Source organism: Eumetopias jubatus, unplaced genomic scaffold (assembly GCF_037043125.1).
Source record: "Eumetopias jubatus isolate StellerSeaLion01/CBP00866 unplaced genomic scaffold, mEumJub1_p1.0 scaffold_8, whole genome shotgun sequence".
In the NCBI taxonomy this organism is placed as follows: Eukaryota; Metazoa; Chordata; class Mammalia; order Carnivora; family Otariidae; genus Eumetopias; species Eumetopias jubatus.
This window is the reverse complement of record NW_028274814.1, coordinates 38811138-38831099: the sequence shown is the minus strand read 5'-3', so window position 1 is coordinate 38831099 and position 19962 is coordinate 38811138. Positions and strand designations below refer to the sequence as shown.

The 19962-nt window shown below is 43.5% G+C and overlaps 1 protein-coding gene and 1 pseudogene across 1 annotated transcript in view; both read right to left on the bottom strand.

Moving 5' to 3' along the window:
- The window catches only part of CACNA2D4 (calcium voltage-gated channel auxiliary subunit alpha2delta 4), a 133712-nt gene that overhangs the window by 58229 nt on the left and 55521 nt on the right, over nt 1–19962 (bottom strand). The window contains exons 19-23 of the mRNA XM_028121034.2: nt 13290–13351; nt 12150–12217; nt 10163–10208; nt 9972–10069; nt 7480–7573 (exon numbers count right to left, since the gene is read on the bottom strand). Coding sequence (XP_027976835.2) covers nt 7480–7573; nt 9972–10069; nt 10163–10208; nt 12150–12217; nt 13290–13351 — 368 coding nt within the window. The remainder of the gene's footprint in view (nt 1–7479; nt 7574–9971; nt 10070–10162; nt 10209–12149; nt 12218–13289; nt 13352–19962) is intronic.
- On the bottom strand, nt 15906–19835 carry LOC148163678 (frataxin, mitochondrial pseudogene; annotated as a pseudogene).

The window sequence follows — 19962 nt, the reverse complement described above, 5'->3', positions numbered from 1 at the left end:
TCTTTAAAATTTTGAGATACAGTTTCTTCTAACAGATCAAAATATACCCTAAATCACTAGTGTATGGTTCTGTTCTAGTCTCCTGCCTGATCACATTCTCTTCCTTCTTTCTTTTTTTTTTAAATCTTCTTTCTTTTTTCAAACAACTTCTTATCTTATCAAGTCCTTTTATAAAATCTTTTATAATTTTCATCTTTACAGTCATCTTCTATCCCTTCATTGTATCAACCCTTATTTTGTACATATATGTCTTTCTTCCTTTAAAATTTTAGGAGGCACTTTTTTCTAACAGACCAAAATATGCCTAAATCTAGTGTGTGGCACTGATCTATGCGCTAGCCTGATCATATTTGATCACATTCTGCTTTTTTTGTATTGTTCTGTTTTTGTTTTTATCTTTTCTTCTTTTTTTTTTTTTCTCTTTCTTTTTTCTTTCTTTCCCTTTCTTTTCCCCTGGTTTCAGGTCTTTTCTGATTTGTATACAGGATATTTGCTGGGGACGTTGTAAACCTGTTAGCATTTTGTTCTCTCATTCATCTATTCTCCTCTGGACAAAATGACAAGAAGAAAAAAATCACCTCAGCAAAAAGAACAAGAGGTAGTACCGTCAGCCAGGGACCTACTCAATACGGACATTAGTACGATGTCGGACCTAGAGTTCAGAATCATGACTTTAAAGATACTAGCTGGGCTTGAAAAAAGCGTGGAAGTTATTAGAGAAACCCTTTCTGGAGAAATAAAAGAACTAAAATCTAACCAAGTCGAAATCAAAAAGGCTATTGATGAGGTGCAATCAAAAATGGGGGCACTAACTGCTAGGATAAATGAGGCAGAAGAGAGAATCAGTGATATAGAAGACCAAATGATGGAAAATAAAGAGGCTGAGAAAAAGAGGGAGAAACAACTACAGGATCACGAGGGCAGAATTCGAGAGATAAGTGATACAATAAGACAAAACAACATTAGAATAATTGGGATCCCAGAAGAAGAAGAAAGAGAGAGAGGGGCAGAAGGTATATTGGAGCAAATAATAGCAGAGAACTTCCCTAATGTGAGGAAGGAAACAGGCATCAAAATCCAGGAGGCACAGAGAACCCCTCTCAAAATCAATAAAAATAGGTCAACACCCCGGCATCTAATAGTAAAACTTACGAGTCTCAGAGACAAAGAGAAAATCCCGAAAGCAGCTCGGGAGAAGAGATATGTAACCTACAATGGTAAAAATATTAGATTGGCAACAGACCTATCCACAGAGACCTGGCAGGCCAGAAAGGACTGGCAAGATATCTTCAGAGCACTAAACGAGAAAAATATGCAGCCAAGAATACTATATCCAGCTAGGCTGTCATTGAAAATAGGAGAGATAAAAAGCTTCCAGAACAAACAAAAACTAAAGGAATTTGCAAACACGAAACCAGCCCTCCAAGAAATATTGAAAGGGGTCCTCTAAGCAAAGAGAGAGCCTAAAAGCAGCAAAGATCAGAAAGGAACACAGACAACATACAGTAACAGTCACCTTACAGGCAATCCAATGGCACTAAATTCATACCTTCAATAGTGACCCTGAATGTAAATGGGCTAAATGCCCCAATCAAAAGACACAGGCTATCAGATTGGATTAAAAAACAAGACCCATCCATATGCTGTCTGCAAGAGACTCATTTTAGACCCAAAGACACCCCCAGATTGAAAGTGAGGGGGTGGAAAACCATTTACCATGCTAATGGACACCAAAAGAAACCTGGGGTGGCAATCCTTATATCAGACAAACTAGATTTTAAAACAAAGACTGTAATAAGAGATGAGGAAGGACACTATATCCTACTTAAAGGGTCTATCCAACAAGAAGATCTAACAATTGTAAATATCTATGCCCCGAACATGGGAGCAGCCAATTATATGAGGCAATTAATAACAAAAGCAAAGAAACACATTGACAACAATACAGTAATAGTGGGGGACTTTAACACCCCCCTGACTGAAATGGACAGATCATCTAAGCAAAAGATCAACAAGGAAATAAAGACTTTAAATGACACACTGGACCAAATGGACTTCACAGACATATTCAGAACATTCCATCCCAAAGCAACGGAATACACATTCTTCTCTAGTGCCCATGGAACATTCTCCAGAATTGATCACATCCTAGGTCACAAATCAGGTCTCAACCGGTACCAAAAGATTGGGATCATTCCCTGCATATTTTCAGACCACAATGCTTTGAAACTAGAACTCAATCACAAGAGGAAAGTCGGAAAGAACTCAAATACATGGAGGCTAAAGAGCATCCTACTAAAGAATGAATGGGTCAACCAGGAAATTAAAGAAGAATTAAAAAAATTCATGGAAACCAATGAAAATGAAAACACAACTGTTCAAAATCTTTGGGATACAGCAAAGGCAGTCCTGAGAGGAAAGTATATAGCAACACAAGCCTTTGTCAAGAAACAAGAAAGGTCTCAAATACACAACCTAACCCTACACCTAAAGGAGCTAGAGAAAGAACAGCAAATAAAGCCTAAACCCAGCAGGAGAAGAGAAATCATAAAGATCAGAGCAGAAATCAATGAAATAGAAACCAAAAGAACAGTAGAACAGATCAACGAAACTAGGAGCTGGTTCTTTGAAAGAATTAACAAGATTGATAAACCCCTGGCCAGACTGATCAAAAAGAAAAGAGAAATGACCCAAATCAACAAAATCATGAATGAAAGAGGAGAGATCACAACCAACACCAAGAAATACAAACAATTATAAGAACATATTATGAGCAACTCTATGCCAGCAAATTAGATAACCTGGAAGAAATGGGTGCATTCCTAGAGATGTATCAACTACCAAAACTGAACCAGGAAGAAATAGAAAACCTGAACAGACCTATAACCACTAAGGAAATTGAAGCAGTCATCAAAAATCTCCCAAGAAACAAAAGCCCAGGGCCAGATGGCTTCCCAGGGGAATTCTATCAGACATTTCAAGAAGAATTAATACCTATTCTCCTGAAACTGTTCCAAAAAATAGAAATGGAAGGAAAACTTCCAAATTCATTTTATGAGGCCACCATTACCTTGATCCCAAAACCAGACAAAGACCCCATCAAAAAGGAGAATTACAGACCAATATCCTTGATGAACATGGATGCAAAAATTCTCACCAAAATACTAGCCAAAAGGATCCAACAGTACATTAAAAGGATTATTCACCACGACCAAGTGGGATTTATCCCTGGGCTGCAAGGCTGGTTCAACATCCGCAAATCAATCAACGTGATACAATACATTAACAAAAGAAAGAACAAGAATCATATGATCCTCTCAATAGATGCAGAAAAAGCATTTGACAAAGTACAGCATCCTTTCTTGATCAAAATTCTTCAGAGTATAGGGATAGAGGGTCCATACCTCAATATCATAAAAGCCATCTACGAAAAACCTACAGCGAATATCATTCTCAATGGGGAAAAGCTGAGAGCTTTTCCCCTAAGGTCAGGAATGCGGCAGGGATGTCCACTCTCACCACTGCTATTCAACATAGTATGAGAAGTCCTAGCCACAGCAGTCAGACAACAAAAAGAAATCAAAGGCATCCAAATCGGCAAAGAGGAAGTCAAACTCTCACTCTTTGCAGTTGATATGATACTTTATGTGGAAAACCCGAAAGACTCCACCCCAAAACTACTAGAACTCATACAGGAATTCAGTCAAGTAGCAGGCTATAAAATCAATGCACAGAAATCAGTGGCATTCCTATACACCAACAACAAGACAGAAGAGAGACAAATCAAGGAGTCGATCCCATTCACAATTGCACCCAAAACCATTAGATACCTAGGAATAAATTTAACCAAAGAGGCAAAGGATCTGTACTCAGAAAACTATAAAATACTCAGGAAAGAAATTGAAGAAGACACAAAGAAATGGAAAAACGTTCCATGCTCATGGATTGGGAGAACCAACATTGTGAAGATGTCAATGCTACCTAGAGCAATCTACACATTCAATGCAATCCCCATCAAAATACCATCCACTTTTTTCAAAGAAATGGAACAAATAATCCTAAAATTTGTATGGAACCAGAAGAGACCCCGAATAGCCAGAGGAATGTTGAAAAAGAAAAGCAAAGATGGCGGCATCACAATTCCGGACTTCCAGCTCTATTACAAAGCTGTCATCATCAAGACAGTATGGTACTGGCACAAAAACAGACACATAGATCAATGGAACAGAATCGAGAGCCCAGAAATGGACCCTCAACTCTATGGTCAACTTATCTTTGACAAAGCAGGAAAGAATGTCCAGTGGAAAAAAGACAGTCTCTTCAACAAATGGTGTTGGGAAAATTGGACAGCCACATGCAGAAGAATGAAACTGGACCATTTCCTTACACCACACACAAAAATAGACTCCAAATGGTTGAAAGACCTAAACGTGAGACAGGAGTCCATCAACATCCTAAAGGAGAACACAGGTAGCAACCTCTTCGACCTCAGCTGCAGCAACTTCTTCCTAGAAACATCACCAAAGGCACGGGAAGCCAGGGCAAAAATGAACTATTGGGATTTCATCAAGATAAAAAGCTTTTGCACAGCAAAAGAAACAGTCCACAAAACCAAAAGACAACCGACAGAATGGGAGAAAATATTTGCAAATGACATATCAGATAAAGGGCTAGTATCCAAAATCTATAAAGAACTTATCCAACTCAACACCCAAAGAACAAATGATCCAATCAAGAAATGGGCAGAAGACATGAACAGACATTTTTCCAAAGAAGACATCCAAATGGCCAACAGGCACATGAAAAAGTGCTCAACATCGCTCGGCATCAGGGAAATCCAAATCAAAACCTCCATGAGATACCACCTCACACCCGTCAGAATGGCTAAAGTTAACAAGTCAGGGAACGACAGATGTTGGCGGGGATGTGGAGAAAGGGGAACCCTCCTACACTGTTGGTGGGAATGGAAGCTGGTGCAACCACTCTGGAAAACAGTATGGAGGTTCCTCAAACAGTGGAAATTAGAGCTACCATTCGATCCAGCAATTGCACTACTGGGTATTTACTCGAAAGATACAAATGTAGGGACCCGAAGGGGTACGTGCACTCCAATGTTTATAGCAGCAATGTCCACAATAGCAAAACTGTGGAAAGAGCCAAGATGTCCATAGACAGATGAATGGATAAAGAAGATGTGGTATATATACACAATGGAATATTATGCAGCCATCAAAAGGAATGAGATCTTGCCATTTGCAACGACGTGGATGGAACTGGAGGGTGTTATGCTGAGTGAAATAAGTCAATCAGAGAAAGACATGTATCATATGACCTCACTGATATGAGGAATTCTTAATCTCAGGAACAAACTGAGGGTTGCTGGAGTGGTCGGGGGTGGGAGGGATGGGGGTGGCTGGGTGATAGACATTGGGGAAGATATGTGCTACGGTGAGTGCTGTGAATTGTGTAAGATTGTTGAATCACAGATCTGTACTTCTGAAACAAATAACGCAACATATTTTAAGAAAAAAGAAAAAGAAGAAGATAGCAGGAGAGGAAGAATGAAGGGGAGTAAGTCAGAGGGGGAGACGAACCAGGAGAGATGATGGACTCTGAAAAACAAACTGAGGTTTCTAGAGGGGAGGAGGGTAGGGGGATGGGTTAGCCTGGTGATGGGTATTAAAGAGGGCACATTCTGCATGGAGCACTGGGTGTTATGAACAAACAATGAATCATGGAACACTACACCAAAACAAATGATGTAATATATGGCGATTAACATAACAATAAAAAATTAAAAAAAAAAAGAGTAGTAGGGATATGGGAATGCCTGTCTTAGTCCTGTCTTTAGTTGAGAGAACCTCTAGCCCCATTCAGATGTTGACTTTCAGGCTTAGGTCAATTTTTTTTTTGAAGATCTTTATTTTTAAGTAATCTCTACACCCAATGTGAGGCTCGAACTTACAACCCTGAGATCAAGACTGGCATGCTATACCAACTGAGCCAGTGAGGCACCGCTGGTCAATTTTAATTGTATTCATTAGTTTTTAAAAATATGCATGGATATTAATATTTGTTGAAATGTCTTTTCTGCATCCATGGGCATGATTGTATTATTTTCCCACTTAGCTTTATTAATATGCCATTTTATATTAATTCTCCAGGTCTTCTTTTCTATTATACACCTTGGTTAAGAATATTTGTTCTTCAGTGTTTCTCAACATTAAAAATGTCTCTGGCTAATCTCTGAACTTGGAAAGATGACGATCATGCCCCTTCTCTTCAAACCAGTGATCCAATTCCCTAGACCCCAGACCCAGGCTGCCTAGTTTTGATTCCAGCTTTGCCTCTTGGGAGGCATATGACTTTGGGCAAGTTGCTTATCTCACTCTGCCTTGGTTTCATCATCTGTAAAATGCAGATAACAATAGTACCTATATTGTAAGGTGGTTATGAGGCTCACTAGGTTAATGTATACCAAGTATTCAGAACAGTGGTTGGCCTGCTGTATTCTTTTTTTGCTCTCTAGTTTTATTTAATTTTGTAGAGGTAATACATTCACATGGTTCAAAATTGTACCAAAAATTTATACAGTGAAAAGTGTCCTTCCATCCCTGTTTCAGTTACTCATTTTTCTAATGAGAAGCAACCAATGAGAACTCTTTCTTATTTGGCCTTTCATAGATGTTTTATATATACACACGTACAGATATGCCATGGTTTGCCACCATTTTATAGAAATAGTATCACACTGTGCACAGTGTTCCACATCTTGCTTTTTTAAATAGGTGATTGTTTCATATAAAATTCTATTGTTTTCATTAGGATAGCATTAATTAACTTGAGTGTCTAGGGGAGGTCTGACATCTTCATGATGCTAATGTTGAATCTTCCTATTCAGGAACAAGATGTAGTCAGCTGTATTCTTGACCTCATTAGTTTCTAGCACCACCCCCCCAATACACCTGTGTGCTCACACACACACGCCATTCATTTCTTCTTTCTACCTGTCCACTAAACATGATAGCACTAGGTAAATACAGTTGTCTTGTCTTGACCTTACTTGCTGGAAACCAGGTCCTGATCTACTTGGACTACTTTTACCAGGGCTCTTAGTGAAGGGGCTCACACAGCTCCAGCCCAGCCTCAGAGAGGTGTTCTTGGAATGGGGCTGCTGCAGTATGGGTGGGGGATCTGGACTCCTGCCCCAGAGACCTGCACTTGGTGTTTTTCCAGGGGGGAGAGCAACAGCGTGTGTGGGGTGTGGAAGCTGTACCAAGTACCTGCTTGACCGGGGCCGTGTGAGGGTAGTTCTCACTTCCCCAACGGCTTCCCACCGTCATCATGTTCATCTCGGACCCGGTTATCTCCTGAGCTGCCAGCCAGGAAGTGGGAGGGACCCTGACTCAGCCAAGAGAATCCTGGGGCGGGAGCTCCCTCCCCTCTCAGGACCCTCAGCCCTGCCCCGGACATACGTACGCGGAGGCGTTGAGAGCCAGTGCTGTCCAGTAGGCCTCCATGGGGGCTGTCACCACCGCGTCAAGCAGTACCTGCCGCACAAGCTCCTCGTCGCCTGGGGGCAAAATAAAAGACCAAACCACTTATTTCCTCCATGATGTTGAACACAGCTCATCTGCCCTTGTGAGGAACCCTGAACTTAGGGAATGGGCTGTGTCTCATAAACACGGGTCTGGGACTCGTAAAACCATCTATGTGAGCTTGAGGAAGTCGTGTTGCTTCTCTCAGCCTTCACATCTTCAATCCCAAACAATATGTGAGTAGGTCTAAGTGATTTCTACGGCTCTTCCCAGTTCCGGTATTCTGTGAGATTAGAACCCCTCAGTGACATCAGCCCTTGCCCTGAGCCCCGGCCACCTCTCCTCTCTGCTGCCATCTGTCTGCAACTTGATCATCACCCTCCCAACACATTGGTCTTTTGCCGGGTCTGTGAATTTGAATTTGCCTCAGAGCCTCTGTGCTCTGGATGCTTCCCCCTTACTCTTTGCATGGGCGGCTCCTGGTCTGGACGCTTCCCCTCTACTCGTTTCATGGGTGGCTCTTGGTCTGGATGCTTCCCCCCTACTCTTTGCATGGGTAGCTCTTTTCCCTCTCTCTTTTTTAAAAAAAGTATTTACTTTTACTGAGGTGAGATCTATGTAACAAAATCAACCAATTTAAAGTGTATTTAAATATCAGGGGCGCCTGAGTGGCTCAGTCATTAAATGTCTGCCTTTGGCTCAGGTTGTGATCCCAGGGTCCTGGGATCCAGCCCCACATCGGGCTCCCTGCTCAGTGAGAAGCCTGCTTCTCCCTCTCCCATGCCCTCTGCTTGTGTTCCTGCTTTCACTATCTCTCTCTCTGTCAAATAAATAAATAATATCTTTAAAAAAATAAAGTATACAAATCAGTGGCACTGAGTACATTCCCAATGATGTGCAGTCATCACCTCTGTCCAGGTCCACATTTCCATCACCCCCAAAGCAGATCCTGTACCTATGAAAGCACTCGGGTGGCTCTTTTTCAACATCAGCATAAGTAACATGGTCTGACAGAGTTAGGCACTATAAAGGATCCCATACAGCATCCTGTTCATGGCACTCACCACAGTTTGGAATACCCTACATCTACACACACATGCTTGCGTCTTTATTGTGTGGTTTCCCCACTAGATTACGAGCTCCCTGAGAGTAAGGGTCTCGTCTGTTTGGGCCATCTCTGTAGCTTCAGTGCCTATCTCAGGCCTGGCACAGAGTATGTGCTCAGTACAGATTTACTGATAGAATGAATGAATGAATGAATGCACAAATGAGTGCCCTGTTGGGCCAGCATGGGAGGCAAAGTCTTACTTGGCGGTGACACTTATGTGTCAGCATGACCTGTTTCTCTTCTGAAGAGGAAGAAGAGGGACCCTGCTGAGGGTGTGGCCCTGTGATTTCACCACCTGCATCTGTGTTGGGAAATTTAAGGTTAGCCTGAGAACCAGGCACTGGAAAACACTCACAGACCACAGGCTACAAGATAGCACCTGGTGGAATGCTCTCCTTTGCTGAGATGAGGACTGTGGGGTACAGAGCATCAGCTACTGGCTTGGGGCCCACTGCTAGGTGGTGGTAGGGACAGATCTATGGGCAGATCTGTGTGTCTCTTTGGAGCCCTATCGGTGCTCAGGTGAAAGACACTCAAAGTGATCCCAGTCCCTGACATGGGGATATACTCATGCTGCCACAGTGCCAGGAACATAGGCAACTTCTTGGCCCCAGAGTGAGGCTGGCTCTGCCTTTTTCTTTGAAAATCTCCCTAAGCCGTGGGTGAGTTTGAGGGATAAGGCTACTTGGCAGTAAGTTCCCCAGTGGCTCAGCCATCGAAGAAGAGTGAAATCTTGCCATTTGCAACAACATGGCTGGATCTAGAGAGTATTATGCTGAGTGAAATAAGTCAGTCAAAGAAAGACAAACACCATATGATTTCACTCATATGTGGAATTTAAGAAACAAAACGAACAAAGAGAAAAGAGACAGATGAAAAACAGACTCTTAACTACAGAGAACAAACTGATGGTTACCAGAGGGGAGGTGGGTGGGGGGATGGGGGAAACAGGTGATGGGGATTAAGAGTACACTTATTGTGATGAGCACCGAGTAATGGATAGAATTGCCAAATCACTATACTGTACACTTGAACTAATAGAACACTGTATATTAATTATGCTTGAATAAAAAAGGTTGATAATGATAATAATAATAAAATGTCAGTAATTCAGCACTTAAAACACATCGAGACCTTACCCATCAAGGTTAGTGTACTTTTTTCTGATTTCACTTTAAATCTGTTTATACAATTTTTGATGTGTCATACTAAAACTCGTATCTAGTTAAATTTTGAAAAAAAAGGAAAGGAAAGGAGAAAAGAGAAAAGAAAACAAGGAAAAAGAAAAGAAAAGAAAGTCCTCCATGAGCGGGGCCGGCACTTACACTCTAGATCTGGGTCCTCCCCGGTCAGGAAGCGGACCATGGCTTCCAGCTGGCTGAGCTTCCGGTGGTCGGGGTCAATATCTGTGATGCAGTAGATCCTGGAGCCCAGGAGAGTCAATGTCACCTCAAGAAAATTCCATCTTTCTCCCTCCCATTCTCTACTCTTCGTGTACAGCAAATTTCCCACTTACCAATCACTGGCCAGGGTCAGATCTGGGTGAAGCAAGTCATGCAGGCCTGAAACCAAAGCTCACACTCAGTACGATGCTCAGTCCCTGTGAGGATATGCACCTGAAATGCTTACAAACAACTGCCAGGAAGCTTCTCCAGGGAAGGGCTGTTTTATTCTTCCTTATTCTCAGCTCAGAGTAGGGACTCAACCGATAGGCTGGTGCTGGGTTTGTACAAACTATGCCTTTGTCCATGTTGCTCCTGCTTCCTGAAATGCTTTTTCTTCCCATTGCTTCATGTCCAAATCCCACCTATTAGGATCTCTCTGAAAGGAGCTAATACTTTGAAACCAGTGATTTTGGGTTCATTGGCTTCATTGTACCCAACTGAGCTAAATGGCCCGTCAAAAGAAAAACCCAGAGATAGGCCAGGTACGTTTTGTGTAATCTCTGTAGCCTTATGCTACATCTACACTAACCGTGTGCTCACTGCATGTATGTGGATTGAATGAGTGAAGGAACAAATGCCCTACTGAGCTCCTACTCAGTCCTCAAGAAAGCACGAGGGAGACCCAGGGTGTTTGGTCATTTTGGGGACAGTGGAAGACAGAGAAGGAGAGAGGTCCAACATCATGATGCGTGTTCTGAAAGGGCGAATGCAGGGGTTACATGGGAGCATGTGGCTGGGCACAGGGGGTCTGCCAGGGCCAGCTCCCAGAAAAGTGATATCTACATCAGGACATGAAGAGTGGGTCCAAGTTAGCTGGGATGGGCGGGTGGGCCCTGGAGAGGAGAGCATTTCAGGGGAGAGCACAGCACATGGGAAGACTCTGAAGCTTAGTGCATGGAGAAATGACCAAAAAAAAAAAAAAAATCCAGAAGGCCACTGAAGGTCCTTTAGCAGTGACACAATCTGATCTGGTATTTCTAGATAGGTTCCTTTGGCAGAGATTTACAGGAAGGGAGAGGTGGGGAGACCAGCTGTGATTGTTCAGGAGAGAAGTGACAATGACTAGGGTGGTGGCAGAGAGATGGACACATGAGATGCACTCAAGAGATGATAAAGGAAGAAAGGACAGAATGTGGCCATTAGACAGAACTGTGGCCACACCGTCCCAAGACTTCCTGAGACATCCCTGAGCCCTGGATATTGGTTTTGTGCTCTCAAGGTGCTCAGGCAGCCAGAAGTCAAGAACAGGCTGGGTTAGGGAGGGTGGGGCCCTTCTCTCACACTCTTCCCCCGGTTTCTCACAGCCCCTCTCAGTTCATGTCCCATAAACTCCCTGCTATGGGTTGAGTTGTGTCCCCCAAAAAGATATGTTGAAGTATGAACCCCAGACCTTGTGAATGTGACCCTATTTGGAAATAGGGTCTTGGCAGATGTAGTCAAGTGAAGATGAAGCCGTTAGGGTGGGCCCCAACCCAGTATGCCTGGTGTCCTTCTGCAAGGTTAAATTTGAGACCCACAGGGGGAGAAACCCTGTGATGAGGACAGAGGTTGCAAGTCAAGGAATGCCTGGGGCTACCAGGAGTTGGTGAGGCCAAGAAGGATCCTGCCCTGGAGGCTTCGGAGGGAGCACGGCCCCCAGAACTGCAAGAGAACACGTTTCTGGTGTTTAAGCCCACCAGTCTGGGGTGCTTTGCTGTGGCAGTCCTAGCCAGCTCCTGCAGATTTGCTCGTTTGCTCTTCCCCACCTCCTCTGTCATGCCTTCTGACAGGTGAAGTTCACCTTTGTGCAGAGAAACACATCCCCTAGAGCCCACCTCCTCTGGTCCAGCAAAGCTTTCCACGATGGCAAGTCCTAGGCTTTGCCGGCTTTGACGACTGACTGGCAGATCCTGCAGACCACACAGACCCCTCCTTGCCAGGCAGCCCCGCTCTGAGAGTCTGCTCTCAAATCTGGGATCTGGGAGGCTCTGGTTCTAACCCCGGGTTGGCCCTGCTCGGTGTCCCAGGAGAATCTATGTTTCCCTCTATGCTGCCCTTCAATACTTGGCACAGACCCACCGTCTTCCACAGATGTGTTCCCCAGGAGGATGTATTCTCCATGGCCCCGGGACAGCACCACTCCCAGGCTGTGGGAAGAACAGAGAACGCACATGCTCAGTAAGAGCAAGGGCCAAGCAGTGCCTAGCCCATCTCCTTCCCTACAGTGACTTGAAGTTTGTGAGCTTTCTGCACCGACAAGTGGCCTGAATGCCAAGGCCCCCGTTTTTGCCCCTGGCCTTGCAGGTTGTTCCCTCTAAAACTGTTCTATTCTTTTCATCTGCCTTTCTTCCTGAGAAGGACTCTACGTTCTATAGGCCAGGAGCCCCCTCGGCTCCCATTTTAGTCAAGATTCATCCCAAACCTCTCAGGGACCTCCTGAATTGCGGAGAGGTTTCTATGTCTCATGGGGTCGCACAAATAGGAGAGCCTTTTCCTGCCTGGTGAACCCCATGATACCTTCCTCTCTCTCCTGATAGAATACTGCTTTTAATATTCGCTGAATATCTGAATTACTTGGGGAGCTCTAAAAGATACTAGTGCTGGGGCCTCATCCCAGAAATTCTGAGTCTACTGGTCTGGGGCATTGGCAGTTTTGCAAAATTCCTCAGGTATTCTAATGAGCTATCTAGGCTGAGCACCACACTTTATTGAGAAATGAGGTAATTCAGAGATAAAGGCTATTTGTTTCCTAATCTGTATAATGCCTCGAATTGAATACAGTTGGAAGGAACCCAAGACATTTTCAAATTCGTTCTTTCATCTTGCCATTGCTTACATTGCATTGCTTTAAGATCTTTAAGTAGATTAAGTCCTTTATCCTCACCAACCATAAAGAAAAACTACTATTTTTAGCCTCCTTTTACAAGCAAGAATCAAAGGCAAAGCGCAGTTGAGTAACTTGACTAAGGTCACACAGCCTGCTAGAGGTGGGGATGGGACCCAACCCAGGCAGTCCGGCTCCACACCTGCACATTAGGATTCACTGGCAAGGCAGGTCTAGACCTCGAGTTTCTTGAAGGCAAACCTGGGTTTTTTTCTGTTACCACAAAAATTGCCAATGAGTAAATTCATTCCCCAGACCTGAAAGTTCTGCCCTGAGTTGTTGATATTTGTGTTCCAACCACCCTCCCCCTTCCACACAAAACATGGGCCCCTCACCTGAAAGGTGTGTCACTAATGCCTGTGAAGAAGTAATCATTGGTCAGGAAAAGAACTCTCTTCTAAAAGAAAGAAAGAAAAGGGTGTTTGCTGGAGAGAGGAGCGCCTGACCGTCAGGCCACCTACCTCCTCACCCAATGCCTTGCGGTTTCGTCGCCTCTGGGCCTCTTCCCTCACCTCCGACCCCTCACCTTCAACCGCCACAGACATGCCTCACCTATGGTGGACTCCATAGGCAGGACCACCACCAGGCCCAGCAAGCCGCGGCCGTGGGGGCTGCCTGAAGAAGGGACCAACGTCTCCCCCTGTTCTGCCCCAGAAACTGACTGCTAGCCCCATGTGGCTATCACTTGAAATGAGTGACTGCGGAACTGAAGCTTTACGTTTTAGTTAATTGAGTTACTATACATTGAAATTTAGATAGCCAACGTGGCTTGGGGCTACTGTATTGGGCCGTGCAGGACGGCGTGGACTCCCGAGAGGAGACCGCCAGCTGGTGTGCGACTCACCTACAACCTCCCCCTTTCTGGAATACAGCTGGTGGCGGGCCCACCGGTCCCTCCATGAAACCCCTCCCAGTGCCACATCACACCTTCTTTTTCCTTGCAAAGCTGCCATGTTTGGGGCTTCTGTTGAGTCTGTGTAAATGAGGGCATCGGGGAGGGCACAGCGGGGCCTGGGCACCAGGCAGACGTGGATTCAAGGCCAGCTTGCCTCTTACAGGCTGTGTGCTCTTGGCTGAGCTGCTTTGCTTCTCGGAGCACTGGAGCACTCGTTTGTAAGGCAGGACTAACAGCAGCACCCGTGCGGTGCCTAAGGTGGCTTTGAGGCTTGTGAGAGTGTTTCCCATGGATGGGGGTGGGTCCAGGGAAGAGCAGGATTTGCTCTGGGCTCTGAGGCTCTGTGGGTCGTCCTGTCTGTGTATGCCTTTGGGAAAGCCACGGGTTGTTTTTATTCCCTTCACTTCTTCTGGCTTCTGGCTTCTCTTTCATTTGGAAATGAGAGGAACATGTCAGAAGGGGACACAGCACGAGTGGGGTGGCACAAAAGGGTTTGTTTCTATAGGAAACCGGTCTTAGACCAAGCCCGAATGAACCGTTCTCCAGCGCTGGCCTCATCCCGCAGTCTGCCTTCCTGCCTCCCGTGCCCTGGTCAGGTCCTCTCTGCAGTGTCCCTCCCTCCCAGTGTCCCCGGGCAGTCAGGAGCCAGCGGGGCTGTCAGGACTTTGGGAGCCCTGTGTTCCAACGTGGGGCCGGCTTGAGTGTCTGAACTGGAGATCATTTTTTAAATTTTTCCTTTTTTTACTTATTAAAGAAAAAAGGCAAAATGCACAGATCTTCAGTGTATTCTTCCAGTAGTTTTGGTAAATGTATATAGCCATGTAGTTACCTCCCCAATCAAGATATGGAGTGTTTGCTTCCTCTAAAATCTCTTTGCCTCCTTCCAGTCCATCCCCACCCCTCCTCCAAGGGTGAGCTCTGTTCTGAATTCTACCACCTTAGATTAGGTTTGCCTGTTCTCACGGTGTGTGCTCCTTTGGGTCTGGCTTCTTTTGTACAACATAATGTCTTTAAGATCCGTCTGTGTTGTTGCGTGTGTCGGCAGTGTGTTTCCTTCTTTTGCCGAGTAGAACTCCGAAGTGTGGGACACGAGCTTGCCTTTACACTCATTGGTCAGTCCCTTAAATTTTAGCAGAGGGTTTGGAATGGAATCTGATTGCAGTTTGAGTTTGCATTTCCTCGATGATTGACGAAGCATGTTTTCATGTGCTTATTGGTCACGTGTATATCTTCATTTGTGAATGCTCAAGTATTTTGCCCATTTTTTAAAAATCGGGTTGTTAGCCTTCTTGTTAATAATCTGTAGGGCCTCTTTATGTATTCTGCACACAGTCTGGGCCTTACTTTTTCATTTTCTTAATGGTGTCTTTTAATGAGCAGAACTTACTGCTTTTGATGAAGTCCAGGGTATCAAATTTTATTTTATGTTTGGTGCTCTTGGTGTTTTGTCTAAGAAATCTTCGGATAACTTCAGGTTGTAAAGATTTTCTCCTATGTTTTCTTGTAGAAGACTTACAGTTTTAGCTTACCTTGAAGACTATGATCCATCTCTAACTTTTCTACGTGGTGTGAGATATGGCTCACTGTTTTTTATTCTTTATACATTTATTCAGTAGTTCTAGCACCACTTGTTTTTTTTTATTTATTTTTTATTTTCTTAGAGGCAACTCTTTAATGAGTCTTATTTGGGGACAGAAAGGGGAGGTTGGCCAGCCCTCTTCATGTGGTTTTAGGCAGTTAAGTCCTTCAAAGGACGAAGAGTGAAATCAAGTCATTTCTCCTCCTGAATTTTTCCTTCTTATTTTTCTTTGTTGTAAGGTTATATATAAATGTATGAGTATAGGGACATTATAAAAGAGAAGGGATATCCTGTGAGGGTGGAAATCAGACAATAAATCCAAAAACACTATGGAAATTACAAATCCGAACTTGGGGGAGGGAGGGAGGCAACACGCTCTTTCACAGAGCCCTTCCTTACATGCCATGCAACTGTCCTCCAAAGCGGGAATGGAACAGACCAGACACTCAGCTGCAGGATGGAGCCGGGGTTTGGGCTTTAGAGCTGTTCATGTCTTTGGGATTGGGCTGGGCATCAAGCGCCTTTTCTGGAATAGGCCAGAGAAGATAAGTCCAGTTTAGTTTTTAAGGCTTTAGTCAGCTCCGTGGCCAGCAGCTCATGGAGGGACATGCCGTCATGCATGTACAACCCGTTCTTCCCTGTCCAGTTGTAGCGCTTGGGCCCACTGGAGGGTGAAGATAACCAGATCTGCTTGTTTGGGGTCTGCTTGTTGATCACGTAGGTTCCTAGATCTCCACCCAGTTAAACTGTTAAAACCACTCCCAAACGAGACATCATAGTCTTTGAATGCGTAAGGTTTGTCTACGAGGTCTTCGAAAAACTCTGCTAAGGAGTCCAGTGTCTTCTCTGCCAGTCTTTCGTAGGTGGTCTCATCCAGAGAGCCAGGGTCGCCCCAAGTTCCCACTGTCCTCATATTCATCAAACAGACGCTCTGCTTTTTGACATTCACGATCTGATCGAGGCGGTGGAGGCTCAGACTGGTGTGGCTGGGTACGCGGGTCGCTCGGGTCCTGATGCGCAGGCCCCAGCGGCCATAGAGCAGGGCGTTCCTCGTCGGGCCCCGCGCTCCGGTGCCTGCCGGGGCTGAGCCCGGGGGCGCCTTGCGGGGCAATCTAGCCCCACTTGTTAGAAAGACTTTCCTTTCTTCATTGATTTGACAAGCTGTCTTTGTTGAAAATCAGTTGCTAACATGAGAGTTTATTTCCAGATTCTCTAGTCCTTTGTCTATTCTTGTGTCAATAACCCTGCTTGGCTACTGAGCTTTATAGTCGGTTTTGAAATCATGTAGTACAAATCATCCACATTTGTTCTCATTTTTCAAGGTTGTTTGGGTATTTTATGTCCTCATAGAAATTTTAGAATCACCCTCTCCTGCAGTCCGTTCAAATTTTGATTGGGATTATGCTGGATTCACAGATCAGTTTGGGGAGAATGGATGGTATGGCAATATTGATAACAACTTGTAAACATGGTTATATCTTTTTATTCATTTAATTTTTTTGACATTCTTTCTGTAGCATTATGTAGTTTTCAGTGTAGAGGCCATTTACAACTTCATTAAATTTATTCCTAGGTATTTTATGTTGTTCGATGCTATTGAAATTGGAACTTGAAAATAAGTTACTTCCAATTGTTTGCTGACAGTTGGAAATAAATAAATACATAATACAATTGATTTTTATAGTATTGGACAATTGGAAATAAATATATATGTATATATATGTGTGTGTATATATATATATATATATATATAATACAGTTGATTTTTATAGTATTGACCTTGTGTTCTAACAACCTGCTAAATTTACCTGTTAGTTCTAGTAGTTGCTTTGCAGATTCTTAGAATTTTCTATGTAAACAATCATCTTGTCTGTGAATCCAGACAGTTTTACCTCTTCCCTTCTAATTTTTGTGCCTTTTATTTTGTTTCCTTGCCTTACGGCAAGGACAGATCCTGGCAGGGTCCGGTGCAGTGTTGAACAGAGGTGGTGAAAGCAAATATCCTTCCCTTGTTCACACTTTAAGGGAAGAAGTGTTTAATATTCCATCATTTAAAGTTAGCCTTTTCATAAATGCCTTTTATCAGATTGAAGAAGTTTCCTTTTGTTTCCAGTTAAATTTTGTCAAATGCTTTTTCAGCATCTATTAAGATGACCATATGGCGTTTCTCTCTTATTCTGTTAATGTAATGAATTACCCTGATTGACTTTTTTGAATGTCAGATTAGCCTTACATTCTTGGGATAACCCCATCATGTGCTATCATTGCCATGTATCTTCCACTTGTGTATGTTATGTGCCCTACAATACAAGGTCAAAATTTTTGCCTAACATAGTTGGTTTTTTGAGCAGTTAAAAAAAAAGTCATATTAATGTGCACATTTACCATTTCCAGAGCTGTTTGTTTCCTCATATAGACCTGAGTTTCCATCTGTGTCATTTTTCTTCAGCGTAAAGAACTTCCTTAAACATTTGTTATAGTGCAGGTCTGACAGTGATCAACTCTGTTCTATTTTTTATAAGAAAATATCTAAATACACATCATTTTGGAAAGATATTTTCCCCATACATAGACTTTTGGGTTGACAGTTTTTTTTCTTTTGGCATTAAAAAATTTTATTTTATTGTTTTTGATGAGAAGTCAGCCATCGTGGGCGCCTGGGTGGCTCAGTTGGTTAAGCGACTGCCTTCGGCTCAGGTCATGATCCTGGAGTCCCGGGATCGAGTCCCACATCGGGCTTCCTGCTCAGCAGGGAGTCTGCTTCTCCCTCTGACCCTCTTCCCTCTCGTGCTTTCTATCTCTCATTCTCTCTCTCTCTCAAATAAATAAATAAAATCTTTAAAAAAAAAAAAAAGAAGTCAGCCATCGTTCTATTAATGCTTTCCTCTAGCTTCTTTTAAGATTTTCCCATATCTTTGATTTTCAGCAGGTGTATTTTTTTTCCTTTAAATTTTTTATTGTTATGTTAATCACCATACATTACATCATTAGTTTTTGATGTAGTGTTCTATGATTCATTGTGCATAACACCCAGTGCTCCACACAGAACGTGCCCTCTTTAATACCCATCACTGGGCTAACCCATCCTCCACCCCCCCCAGAACCCTCAGTTTGTTTTTCAGAGTCCATTGTCCCTCATGGTTCATCTCCCCCTCCGATTTCCCCCCCTTCATTCTTCCCCTCCTGCTATCTTCTTCTTTTTTTTTTCTTAACATATATTGCATTATTTGTTTCAGAGGTATAGATCTGTGATTCAACAGTCTTGCACAATTCACAGCGCTCACCATAGCACATACTCTCCCCAATGTCTATCACCCAGCCACCCCATCCTTCCCACCCCACCCCCACTCCAGCAACCCTCAGTTTGTTTCCTGAGATTAAAAATTCCTCATATCAGTGAGGTCATATGATACATGTCTTTCTCTGATTGACTTATTTCACTCAGCATAACACCCTCCAGTTCCATCCACGTCGTTGCACATGGCAAGATCTCATTCCTTTTGATGGCTGCATAATATTCCACTGTATATATACACCACATCTTCTTTATCCATTCATCTGTCGATGGACATCTTGGCTCTTTCCACAGTTTGGCTATTGTGGACATTCCTGCTATAAACATTGGGGTGCACATACCCCTTCGGACCCCTACATTTGTATCTTTGGGGTAAATACCCAGTAGTGCAATTGCTGGATCGTATGGTAGCTCTATTTTCAACTGTTTGAGGAACCTCCATACTGTTTTCCAGAGGGGTTGCACCAGCTTGCATTCCCACCAACAGTGTAGGAGGGTTCCCCTTTCTCCTCCAGCAGGTGTATTATGGTGAGCCTAGGTGTGGCTTCTTTTTCTTGTTATCCTGCTTGGAGTTTGCTGAAATTTTTATATCTGTTGGGTGATGTCTTTCACAATGCTCAAGATATTTGGGCATTCTTTTTTCAAATACTTTCTGCTTCATTCCTTCTCCCTTCTTATGGGATTCCAAGGACATATGTCAGACCATAGATAACTGAGGGATAATTTTTTTCAAAAATTTTTTCAAAATTTTCTTTGATCTTTAGAATGGATAATTTCTATTTATCTGTCTTCAAATTCACTGTCCCTTTTTTTCTCCAATATGCTGATAAGCCCATCCAGTAAAAATTTCATTTCAGCTATTGTACTTGTCAGTTTTAGACTTTCTTCTTGGTTCTTGTGGTAGTTTTATACTGTGTCAAATTAACTAAGCTGGAACTACACTTCCAGACTCACTTCCCTATATGGTCCCAAGTTCGGGTTGGCCAAAAGAGAAGTTTTCATGAGGTTTATAAGGCAGAAGGGAAACAGCAACCCTTTTACATGCTAACGGTCAGTACAGCATATCCAGCACTTGCAGCTTGCTCTGAGCTGTTGGCTTACCTTCTTGGCATGGGGCAGCAACCAGAATCAAAACTTCCCCAGCTGCCCCTGGACTTCCTCCTTCATTTTCCCTGAGATCTGAGCCTGGTGATTATCTAGCTCCATGTGAAGGGCACTCGCTCTTTCTTGCAGATCACC